Source organism: Mizuhopecten yessoensis, unplaced genomic scaffold (genome assembly GCF_002113885.1).
Source record: "Mizuhopecten yessoensis strain PY_sf001 unplaced genomic scaffold, ASM211388v2 scaffold10649, whole genome shotgun sequence".
In the NCBI taxonomy this organism is placed as follows: domain Eukaryota; kingdom Metazoa; phylum Mollusca; class Bivalvia; order Pectinida; family Pectinidae; genus Mizuhopecten; species Mizuhopecten yessoensis.
The window spans coordinates 422,265-435,005 of NW_018408652.1; the positions used below are offsets into that span (position 1 = coordinate 422,265).

At 36.2% G+C, this 12,741-nt stretch overlaps 2 protein-coding genes across 3 annotated transcripts in view; both read left to right on the plus strand.

Moving 5' to 3' along the window:
• Positions 1–1,356: 1,356 nt before the first annotated feature.
• Positions 1,357–3,448, plus strand: LOC110461667. The gene is made up of 2 exons (XM_021515237.1): positions 1,357–2,925; positions 3,058–3,448. Exons 1-2 carry the CDS (start codon positions 1,765–1,767, stop codon positions 3,118–3,120), a joined length of 1,224 nt encoding a protein of 407 aa, XP_021370912.1. The 5' UTR covers positions 1,357–1,764; the 3' UTR covers positions 3,121–3,448.
• A 1,899-nt stretch (positions 3,449–5,347) lies between these two features.
• The window catches only part of LOC110461666, a 65,989-nt gene continuing 58,595 nt past the window's right edge, over positions 5,348–12,741 (plus strand). The window contains exon 1 of one of the 2 annotated variants that reach the window (XM_021515235.1): positions 5,348–5,514. The gene's annotated coding sequence lies outside the window, so the exon portion shown is untranslated. The remainder of the gene's footprint in view (positions 5,515–12,741) is intronic. The other variant, XM_021515234.1, reaches the window with a different exon arrangement.

Sequence of the window (12,741 nt, forward strand, 5' to 3'; positions counted from 1 at the left end):
AGTTTCACAAGATTTACTTAACATTGTTACAAACTCTAGTATCACACCCGGTTATAAGACTGACCATTCCTGTATATCACTAGCTTGCATTAATAAAGAAAATATGAGAGGAAAGGGGTATTGGAAATTTAACTCAAAATTATTAAATGATCAGAATTGGGTAGATTTAGCAAACCAATGCATTAGGGACACAATAGAAGAATACCTGATAGAGGGGGATTTAGATGCAATAGAGAACATAAATTTAAGGGTAAATGACCAAATGATGTTTGAAATAATCAAAATGAAGATTAGAAGTCTAACAATAGAATACTCAATTCAAATTTCAAAAGAAAAGAAAAAGAAAGAAAGGATGATCTCTGAAAAAATCCAAAACATTGAGAAATTAATGAACAGTCAACCTACTAATCAGTTCTACGAAGCATTAGAAAAAGAAAACAGGGCTTTATCAGATATAAGGAAGGAAAAGACTGAAGGAATCATTATTAGATCAAAGGTTACATGGTATGAGAAAGGGGAAAAAGGTTCAGATTTTTTTTGTAATCTTGAAAAACAAAACTATTTGAATAAAACTATAACTGAATTGATAAATGAAAATGGAAAACATATTACAGATACAACAGAAATGCTTGAAGAAGAAAAACAGTTTTTAGAAATCTTTATACAAGTAAAATGGCATGCAATAATGATTCACCTCTATTTAATCATGGGAAATATTTACAACAGGTAGAAAAGGGAAGTTGTGAAGGTCTGATTACAATTGGTGAATGTAGTAAAGCACTAGCTAATATGAAAAATGGAAAAAGTCCGGGATCGGATGGGTTTAGCAGTGAGTTTTACAAAAAAAATTGGAAAGATTTGAAATATTTTGTATATATATCTATAAATTATGCATATACTCATGGCTCATTATCAGAATTTCAAAACCAGGGAATTATAACATGTATTCCAAAAGAATCCAAAGACAGAAGATTTATAAAAAACTGGAGACCTTTAACTTTACTTAATACTGACTATAAAATTGCTTCTTCTGCTATAGCAAACCGGTTTAAAACAGTACTGCCTTCAATTATAAATGATACACAGAAAGGCTTTATGAGGAATATATTTATTGGAGAAAATACAAAATTAGTATTTGATATAATGCATGAATTAGAAGAAAAAACTATGTCTGGTTTGTTGCTACTTGTTGATTTTGAAAAAGCCTTTGACTTGATAGAATTGAGTTTTTGATGTCTTAACAATCTTTCAATTTTGGTGAATCTTTGATAAAATGGATACATATTTTATATCATATTGCAAAAGCTGAATAATTAACAATGGACTTCATATTTAACAGTTTTATTCAAAGGTCTTTAAAATCTTTCAATTTTGGTGAATCTTTGATTAAATGGATACATATTTTCTATCATAATGCAAAAAGCAGAATAATTAATAATGGGTATTTTTCATCATTTTTGGATGTAAAACGTGGATGTAGACAAGGGGATCCCATCTCCCCATATCTATTCCTGATAGGTGTTGAAATTTTGGCTATACAATTGAAAAAAAATCAAAGTATCAAAGGTGTACAAATAAATAATAGAGAATATTTGCTTGGTCAATATGCAGATGATGCCTTTTTATTCCTAGATGGTTCTTCAAAGTCATTGTCAAGTACTATAAATGACTTCAGTATATTTTCTACAGTATCTGGACTTAAACTTAACATAGATAAGTGTCGAAAAAAAAGAAAAGCTATCAAAAATAAGAAAATTGCTTGGAATGTGGTCTAAAAGAAATCTTACTCTTTTAGGAAAGATCACAGTTGTTAAAACACTGGCACTACCACTTATAACACATCTACTGTATTCACTGCCAAATCCAGGTAAAAAATGGATAAGCGAAATTAACAGAGTTTTTTATAGATTTATATGGGGGTACAAACCTGACAAAATCAAACGGGATACAATGATTCTTGAATATGGAGAAGGAGGTTTAAAGATGATACACATTGAAAGTTTTATGAAATACCTGAAAATTAAGTGGGTGAAAAGGCTATATGATGGAAATGGGGACTGGCAAAGTTTAGCAAAATCTAATTTTAGTAAATTTGGAGGGGAGAGATTATGGAATCTGAAAAAATCAAAACTGGAGGAAATATCGAAAAATGTAACTAATGTTTTCTGGAAAGATGTTATTTTAGCATGGAAAGAATATAAAGATGATAATAATGAAGTATCAAGTTTTCTTGGTGATGATCTTTTGAATTACATACCAGTTCCTAGTTACAAACAATTTATTGAATATGAACGGAATGGGGTGAAGACAGTTAAGGACTTGTTGGACAATAATTATCAGTTTTTGTCATTCAATGATATTAAGACTAAATGTGAGAAAATGATTTTTTTACAATATTTTGCAGTAATAGACCACATTCCAAGGGAAAACTTAAACATAATACGACAACAACCATTGATCAACAATCAATCAGAAAACAGTAATCCTTTAAGAAGACTTCTTCAAGCAAAAGATCTTAGATATGTTTATAAAGCGATTGTTGCTAACTACAAACATTATCCAATTGAAAGGCAGGAAAAATGGAATAGAAAGTTAAATACAAATTTAAATGATGATATAGGTTGGGAGAAAATTTATTTAACAAGCTTTCTGGTGACAATTGACACAAAACTTCAAAATCTACAATTTAAGATTCTTCATAGAATATTAACAACCAACAGTTTTCTTTACCAAATTAATGTTAAGGATGAGGATCTATGTACTTTTTGTAGAGATGCACCAGAATCAATTGAACACTTATTTTTTAACTGTGTGAAAATAAATAATATATGGAATGATTTAATAGCTTGGGTGAATGACTTGAATAACAATATTATCATTATTGATCATATGAATATCAAGGATGTGTTATTTTTTTGTGAAAAGGGTCCACCTATCATAAACTATCTCATACTGATTATTAAATATTATATCTATACATGTCGATTCAAAAATATTGAACCGTCTTTCAATGGTGGAAAAAGACGCATTATTCAACAACAACAGATTGAAAAAAAGATGTCTTCTTTGAATAACACAATGAACAAGTTTAACCAAAAGTGGTCTCCCCTTAATATCTAAGAAAAAAGCTTTTAATATCAATTGCATATCCGGGTAAACTTACAACCCGTAAAGAATTAATTAAAGCATGAAGGAAGATTTTTGGTATTTAAGTAAATAACAGGCGTACATGTATGTATTATATCTGTCTTGTGTATGTGTTATGTTGATAAGTATGTTTATTGGTTTATTTGTATGTGTAGACCCAAATGGCATGGTAAATATATAATTATTTATTGTAATAGAAAGGATGGATGTATCCATATATTAATATCTTAATATATGCTGTCAGGCATGCGAGGATGTGTGTGTATGGGTACGAGTGTATGCGTGTACAATTATGTGTGGTATATATGTATGACTCAAGTAATATATTTGTCATTTTGAGTGTGTGTATGATGTATTTATGAGTACATAATTTGTAGTTAAATTTCACATAATTGTACACTGTTTATGTTTTTGTGTTTATGTATATAGGTCTAAATTGCTAGGTCCATTAGTATTTGTACTCTTTTTTATTTCCCCAGACATTACTTCTTAAACTAATCCAAATTACACATGAAAAACAACATCATTCAAAGTACATGAATTCTGTTTTATCTTGTTTAAATTTTAGGACAATATGGCATTAATATATCAATTTAATCAAAATAAATATTATCGTTATTGTAATGAATGAAATATAAGTATGAAAGAATGAATGATTTTGAATTTGAGTATGAAAGAATGAATGAAAAGAAAGAAAGAATGAAGAGAAAGAGGCCTTTTGCATGAGGCTATATTATGTAAGAGGGATGATTCCGGGGCACCCCAACCCTGGCATCTCTCCCAAAGATGCTGGGGGAATAAAACAATTTGAACATAAAAAAAAATAAAAAAAAATAAAAATACTACAGTTACCCGATATCACAGGCTAGCTAGCCTAGTACTACAGTTACCCAATATCACAGACTAGCTAGCCGAATTACAGTTACCTGATATCACAGGCTAGCTAGCCTAGTACTACAGTTACCCAATATATCACAGACTAGCTAGCCTAATTACAGGTACCTGATATCACAGGCTAGCTAGCCTAATTACAGGTACCCGATATCACAGGCTAGCTAGCCTAGTACTACAGTTACCTGATATCACAGACCAGCTAGCCTAGTACTTCAGTTACCCAATATCACAGACTAGCTAGCCTAATTACAGGTACCCGATATCACAAAATGCTAGCTAGCCTAGTACTACAGGTACCCGATATCACAAAATGCTAGCTAGCCTAGCACTATACAGTTACCCTAGCTAGCCTAGTACTAACAGTTACCTGATATCACAGGCTAGCTGGCCTAGTACTACAGTTACCCATTATCACAGGCTAGCTAGCCTAATTACAGGTACCCGATGTCACAGACTAGAAAGCCTACTACAAGTACCTGATATCACAGGCTAGCTGGCCTACTACAGGTACGCGATATCACAGGCTAGCTAGCCTACGACAGGTACCTGATATCACAGGCTAACTAGTCTACTACATGTACCCAATACCACAGGCCTTCTATTATGTTATGTATAGATGACCTTGAATGTCGAGTACACGTTTCTATAATTATATATAAACATAGGCATACATAGGGCAAACTCATCAATGTTACGAAAACACCGCAGATTTATTGAGAGGCTCTGAAGGTCGTTATTAATGTTGTGACCATTACCATGGCCACTGGTTTACTGACGTGATAGATGACGTTAACCACTCGATTAGTATTAGAAAATTTAGATGATATCATGATCTGAGCTCATCAGACAATCACTCCTCCAAGCGAAGATAAGTTACACTGGTACCCATGATTGTGGTTAAAGTCTTATACAAAGATGACCAGCTGTGTACCCCATAGTATATCCTAATATTAGGACTATCAGCTGGTTCTAGCTTGTTTTCGGCATGACACAGTTCTATTTATAGTTGTTTACTTCTTTTCTCGCATGGAACGCATAGTTCGATGCACCTCGAGCGTATTGATGTAAAACCGCTTTTGATTGGCTAGACATTCTGACCTACATTTCACTACTAACCCCAAAACAACCCGATTTTCGCTAGGGTTAGATCCCATTCTTGGTCCTTTTTATTTCTAAATTGTACTTCATACAATAATGGCATTAAAGAGTTTATAACACGAGTTAAATATACTTAGTTCAGGTTCAAAATGGTCCGAAGATGTAAATGTCAGTGTCCTTACATTGGCCAATCAAAAGAGGGGATCTGGTGGGCGAGGAAATGGGTCAGGCTATGGTCTGAAATGTGTGTCACTCTGTCACTCAGAGTTCAAACAACACAGGAAGGCCAGCTCCGAGACCATTTTGTCGGCTCCTATATTGACGGATGACCGACACAAGAGGAGTTGAGAGAGTGCTCATCTGGACCCTGAGTATGTAAGCTTTTCTCTCCAGTTCTTCGTTTGGTGTTTTACTAAGAATTTCTTTGTCTATGCTAGTGTGTTTTTGGCCTTGCCGGCTCGGTGAGAGGAATGCCGGTGATAGGATATTTAAGTGTAAGTGCACTGGGTTACCTCTAACCTGTGTTTATTTTGGTGGTTTTACGATGCGATAAGCTGTACTTCGGTGCCATATTTAGTATTGTTTCAGACCTAACGTTAGGCACGGGACATTTTAAAAGCTGTGGCAGAAGGACGAGTTACACCCACAGCTACTGGGCATAGATTGTTTACACATCATTTGTGTGTCTAACACCTGTTACCTTATTCTTTATTAAACTAAGAACTGTTTCAATACCTACTACTACCGACATGGTCGAGGTAGTTGTCCTTTTACTCTGGACTATTTGTTTTATTACAAACTCCTAGGCCTACGGCTTCTGTAGGTGACACATTGTTAGTTACAAGTTTGTTGTTCTGTTCCATTTGTCATTGTTTCTGTATAAATGTAAGATATTGAATAAGATATTGAAGAACATACATCGTATTTTAAGATCATAACAGTATTTCTATTTGACTCGTTTGGAATGCTGCATATGCATATTCAGGATAATCCTTAAAACATACTCTGGTTTCCTCTCCCATTAATCCCCTGTTTGTTAATTACCATCTGGGCTGACGAAGAGTGATTAAAATCAGTTTATAAAACAACAGGTTTAATAATTGTTTTAAAATAAATCAGTGTATTTTTTTACCAATAAGTCTAAAATGGACACTTCCTAATATGAGAAATCTTGAATGTGTTCATGACATTTGTAAATCAGTAATTAACTTTTGTAGGTTTTTTGGCAAGTGAGTCAATGGAGGACTCGCTCTTTTTGAAAAGAGTCGCTATACAAAACTTGCTTCCATCAATATGTCATATCCCACAGATCTCCAATCTCCATGGATAAGCTCTGGTTTCGTGCAGGTGATAAAATAATAATATTACCATATTATTGTACATGTGTGCCAATCTTTTATTTGTTATGTAGAAGAACTAGAATGGTAGTACTAGTAGAGAGATGATCCCTCTAGAGTTTAGACGGTTCTGGGTTGATCCCTCTAGAGTTCAGACGGTTCTGGGTTGAGGAGTTTTTTGCTTTTTTTATCCTTTCTATTTGTTCATTTCATCATTGTCAGTCCACAAATTAAAAAACCAATCAGTATGATAATAGTACTACACAAAGTCAAAGAAGCACCCATACTTACTGTTAATGTAACTTAATCTTGTGGAAAAAAAACCTTAAACTTAAAGCAAACATATTTTTTGGAATTTTGCCAATGGGCCAGGCCAATTGATGCGTAATGTTTAAATGTGCAAAGTGAAAAGTCAAAAATGCAACAAGTTTGATTCAAATCAACTTATTGAATTATATCCAAACAATATTAGATGGTAACCTAACCCACAGAAAAAATGAACAATGGACTCCGAGAGGGAAAATCAAATGCATTTAGGGCAAATCGCTAATCAGTCATAGCTTGACAAACAGACCAGTCAGTCTTGAAAAATTGCGACACACTTAAGACTTACAACGTTTGTGTATATTATGGGCCGATTGGTCATATGGTTAACACTCCTGCCTTCCGAGCAGGCGGCTGGGGTTCGATCCCCGAAGTCGTCGTACCCATAGATATTCAGAGAAAGTGTTTTTCTCCTGCCCACACAACTCCAACAACCCAGGTACAGTTTACATTAGTCTGGGGTGGATGTTGCGGTATCTATGCTGTAGCATCCAGGTGAGGTTGCACTATATATAAATTATACCGTTGGAAGCACGGTCCCACTACAATCAGAACACAATACATCTCCAGCACACACGCAGGCAAACACACATAGGGAGATATTAGCCAGGTGGCATAGGACTAGTAGTTAGCACCTGATAAGGCAGTTCCAGCGAATTCCTCAAAATTGTATTGATTAATGTATATATGCTTATTGTATTGATTGTATGAATTGTATATCTATGTACTGTAAAGCACTTTAGAGTGGCTTATTCTAGCTAGATTGGGTGCAAGGGTCGCTTCGGGTAAATACAGACACTTTTCAAATGATGACTACTAATACAAGCTCCTTGGTACAGTTAATCAACATGCTGTGTGCGAACTATCATAGATATCATCTACCAACATATTTGTCAGAATGAAGGTCCCTTTCTGTTGCTATTTCTAGTGATGCTTTTGATTGGCCGGTAAAATGAACACTAGAATATAAACCAACACACGGAATATAGGAATCGATTGAAAAACGGACATGTGTAGGGTGGACACGTGTCGGGGAAACTACGGACAGGCTACTCAAATCATGCACTCGCCCAATAAAACCATAGAAACTGGTCACAATGTTTCGCCAGGGGATGCTACATCTTGTCGGCATACAACATACCGGGCAGTTTGTAATAATAACTTACCTCCCGTGTCACGGACTTTTCGCAACGACTTTTCTATTGCCGCTATTTGGTTTTGTGATATTGCCGGGGAGTCCATAATGTAAGTTTAACAATCTATTTAGGTGTATAATTGTGTTAATTCTGATATCATGTATTTGTTTGTCAAAAGAAATCAACGTAAAAACCTTATTTTAATAACCGGAGTCAGAACAATCTCTGTAGGCCAAGTTGGTCAACTCGCCCCATACTTAAATATGTCCACGTGCTACGTGATATAAGAAATTATGTCAATCTTGTGTTTTGAATGTAAGGATAAAGGTCTATTATTTTGAGGTCAAATGCATATATTCGTTAATGTAATTAATCGATGAGTTTTTACATCAATTTCTAGTCAATAATTATTTGATTGTTTGTCACAGATTTTTTTCACTGAATAAATCTGGAAAAGAATTACCCTAGGATCATGAAACGATTCTGTCTAGAATTGTCTTAAGTATTAACTTAGCCAATCACATACTAACTTAGCCAATCACATACTACTTCATGTGACATCATACGTGATTGGCTAAGCAAAAACTTAGTACAAGATTGTAACATTCAAGTGCAGTGTATATATACATATTTTCATGATTATAGGATAATTAACACTAAATAAATAGGAATTCTTTTAAGAGAGAGTCCAACATAGTAGCAGAAATGTGTTGTATATGTTATTGTATCGTGTTACGAAGTGAGGGCACGATCCTCCAGAAGTGATGAACTATGGTATAAACATGTATATATCTAGATAAAAGGGTATCTTATCTTGGTAGGAGTCGCTCTAAACTGAACACATTCACATGTACTTGGCCTTCCCAGGCCCGTTGTCAGTTCATGTGATGCTCATGTATAAATCTAGATTCTAGTTGTAGGAGTATATAAAAGTGTAATCTATTTTGCTTCAAGTTTCAGCTTCTTTGCTTCCTTCTTCTGTAGTTGTTCAACTTTTAGTTTTTCTTTTTATTTCCTTTTTAACGCAATGTCTCTTTTTTTCTTCCATGATTTCCTCGGATGTCGCCAGTTGATGTGACGAATTTGTCTTCCTTTCCACATTGGAGTGATTTGTGGTATTGATCCTTGGTGGCAGCTCATTCACTGCTGAATTCAGCACAACTGCCTGAGCTTGCACTGAAGTTGCAGGTATGGTAGTGATTCCTTCACCGTCTGTCGTGAATAGTTCACATTGAGTTAAGGAGTTGCTGCAGTTCTGGGTCTTGAGAAGACAGCGATGACTGGTCTTCAATTGTTAGAGATGACGAAGGCAAAGTCAATGGAACTTCCGCTGGTATAAATGGCGTGGACAATTCCTGTGGTGTTGTTGCATGGTCTACAGGAGATATATGTATTTCGGTAGCTGGGAATGGATCTTTAGCACTGGCAGGTGCGTCAGCTGATGATTATTGTACATCGGTAGGAATAGAAGGTGCAAAGGAGTCTAGAGGTACTGCTGTCCGACTGAAGGGGAAGCCACTCTTGATATTGTCTGTTGACAAACCACATTCCCATGCCTGCGCCAATAGTCCAGCTTTGTCACCAGATTTAGCAGGTTTTCATTCAGGTATTCGGAACAGATCCTATTGTATGCAGCATTCATTGGTCCAAATACTGCTCTGTCAAGGGGTTGTATCAGATGTGTGGTATGAGGTGGGAGGCTGAGGACATGTATGTTTTCTTGGAGAGCCATCTCAAGGATTGCTAGTGTCTCGTGTGATGAATGGCCGTCCAATATCAACAACTGGAGGTCTTTCCGAGCCACATTCTGCTAAGAAAAATGTCGCGGAACCCTTCTCGCCAATAACATCTGTCATCCATCCCTTCTCTTGGTAGTCCCATTTTGTTCCGGATGGAGCTGCCTCCATGCTAAAGCCATGTAAGGATTTAGAAGAATTACACCGGACTATCAGCATAGGGGACATTTTTGAACCTGCTGCATTAACGCAAGCCGTGATCGTGATGTTTGTGCGGTTTGATGTAGTTCTCCTCAAGACGTTTTTTGCACCCTTCTCGGCTATGACCCTGACTGGCTGGTGCTCAAGCTGCTTTCCTGTTTCATCGCAGTTCCAGATCCAATGGGGCTTTTCCTTCAGCTGAAGATTGTCAAGAATGTTGCCAAGGTCATCCATATACTTGTCAACCACCACTGGATTTAACATCCTTGCCCTCGACGTAGCAAACTTCTCAGGCTTCCGTATACTTAAATCCTTTACATCCTGGATCACAGTGTCCTCAATGTCGGATGGCAAAGCTGGTCTCCTTCCCTGTTTCCCAGGCTCTTTGTTCTTCTTGGTAACCAAGTCCACTTAGGTACCCCATACGAAGCCACTGATCTCCGAATAGACAGGGCTCTGGAAAATAACAGCTTCAACAGCCTTTTGCATAGTGGACTCGTTGTATTTGCTGTACTCCCCTTTGCCTTTGTAAATGTATTTGCTTGGCATTCTGAAATAAATGTAACACTTTTGTTGATTATATAGATCATATTTATTGATGTTTTGTTTGTATACGCCCGTCAAATTTGACGGAAGTATTATGGTATGGGTTTGTCCATCCGTCCATCCGTCGTAAACTTTTGTTTGTCCGGAAATCTTCTCCTACAATTTTTAGCTCACCTGAGCTTATGCCGTGGCGCGGCGTCGTTCGTCCGTCCGTCCGGCGTCAATATTTTATTTTAAACGACTTCTTCTTAATAACCGAAAGGCCTATGGTAATGATGTTTAATCCGAAGCAAACTGGGATGAAGGGCTACAAAGTTTGATCAAATTAATGACCTTCACCCATTTTCAAGGTCACAGGGGTCAAATATGTTAAAAACTTTAAACATCTTCTTCTTGATAACCAAAATGCACAAGGAGATATGATATTTGGCCAGTAGCATGCTTGGGTGAAGGGCTACCAAGTTTGTTCAAATGAATGACCTTCACCCACATTCAAGGTCACAGGGGTCAATTGTCTTAAAAAAACTTTAAACAACTTCTTCTCAATAACCAAAATGCCCAGATTGATGATATTTGGCCAGTAGCATGCTGAGATGAAGGGCTACAAAGTTTGTTCAAGTGAATGACCTTCACCCATATTCAAGGTCACAGGGGTCAAATATGTTAAAAACTTTAAACAACTTCTTCTCAATAACCAAAATGCCCAGGGTGATGATATTTGGCCAGTAGCATGCTTGGGTAAAGGGCTATCAAGTTTGTTGAAATGAATGACCTTCATCTATATTCAAGGTCACAGGGGTCAAATATGTGAAAAACATTTAACAACTTCTTCTGAATAACCAAAATGCACAGGGTGGTGATATTTGGCCAGTAGCATGCTTGGGTGAAGGGCTACCAAGTTTGTTCAAATGAATGACCTTCACCCATATTCAAGGTCACAGGGGTGAAATGTTTAGAAAAAAATAACAGGTTCTTTTGAATGAACTTTAATCATAAATACTGATATTTTATTTTGCATGTAGCTTTATTTTTGATCACTTTTAAGGTTACAAGTGTGAGATTTATACCAGGTGAGCGATGCAGGCCCATTGGGCCTCTTGTTCCAAAAGTTATTGTCCTTTGTTCATTTCAGTATTTGATGTTTTGTCCGGAGATCTTCTCCTACATTTTTTGACGGATTTCTTTGAAACTGAGTAGGCTAAATAATCATGATATGTTGTTGTGTTTCCTTGAAAAGAATTTTGATTAAACAATTTTTGCAAAAGTTATTGCCGTTTGTTTATTGCAGTATTTGATTTTTGTCCGGCAATCTCCTACATTTTTCAACGGATCTCTTTGAAACTTGGTATTCATTAAAATCATGATATCAAGTTGTGTCTCCCTTAAACGAATTTAGATTCAACGATTTTTGCAAAAGTTATTGCCCTTTGTTCATTTCAGTATTTGATTGTTTGTCCAAAGATTTTCTTCTACATTTTTAGCTCACCTGGCACGAAATGCCAAGTGAGCTTATGCCGTGGTGCGGCGTCCGTCCGGCATCCGTAGTCCGGTGTCAATATTTTACTTTAAACGACTTCTTCTTAATAACCAAAAGGCCTAGGGTGTCGATATTTGGTCAGAAGCAAACTGGGATGAAGGGCTACAAAGTTTGTTAAAATTAATGACCTTCACCCATTTTCAAGGTCACAGGGGTCAAATATGTTAAAAACTTTAAACATCTTCTCGATAACCAAACTGCCCAGGGATATGATATTTGGCCAGTAGCATGCTTGGGTGAAGGGCTACCAAGTTGTTCAAATGAATGACCTTCAATTATATTCAAGGTCACAGGGGTCAATTGTCTTAAAAAACCTTTAAACAACTTCTTCTGAATAACCAAAATGCCCAGGGTCATGATATTTGGCCAGTAGCATGCTGAGATAAAGGGTTACAAAGTTTGTTCAAATGAATGACCTTCACCCACATTCAAGGTCACAGGGGTCAAATATGTTAAAAACTTTAAACAACTTCTTTTCAATAACCAAAATGCCCAGGGTGATGATATTTTCGCCAGTAGCATGCTGATATGAAGGGCTACGAAGTTTGTTCAAATGAATAACCTTCACCCATATTCAAGGTCACAGGGGTCAAATATGTTAAAAACTTTAAACAACTTCTTCTGAATAACCAAAATGCCCTGGGTGATGATATTTGGCCAGTAGCATGCTGAGATGAAGGGCTACAAAGTTTGTTCAAATGAATGACCTTCTCCCATATTCAAGGTCACATGCGTAAAATATGTTAAAAACTTTAAACAACTTCTTCTCAATAACCAAAATGCCC

Coding starts and splice junctions, on each gene's coding strand:
- LOC110461667 (XM_021515237.1), top strand. CDS start 1,765: ATGTGGTCTAAAAGAAATCTTACTCTTTTAGGAAAGATCACAGTTGTT. Junction 2,926..3,057: donor TGTTATTTTTTTGTGAAAAG/GGTCCACCTATC, acceptor ATTGAAAAAAAG/ATGTCTTCTTTGAATAACAC.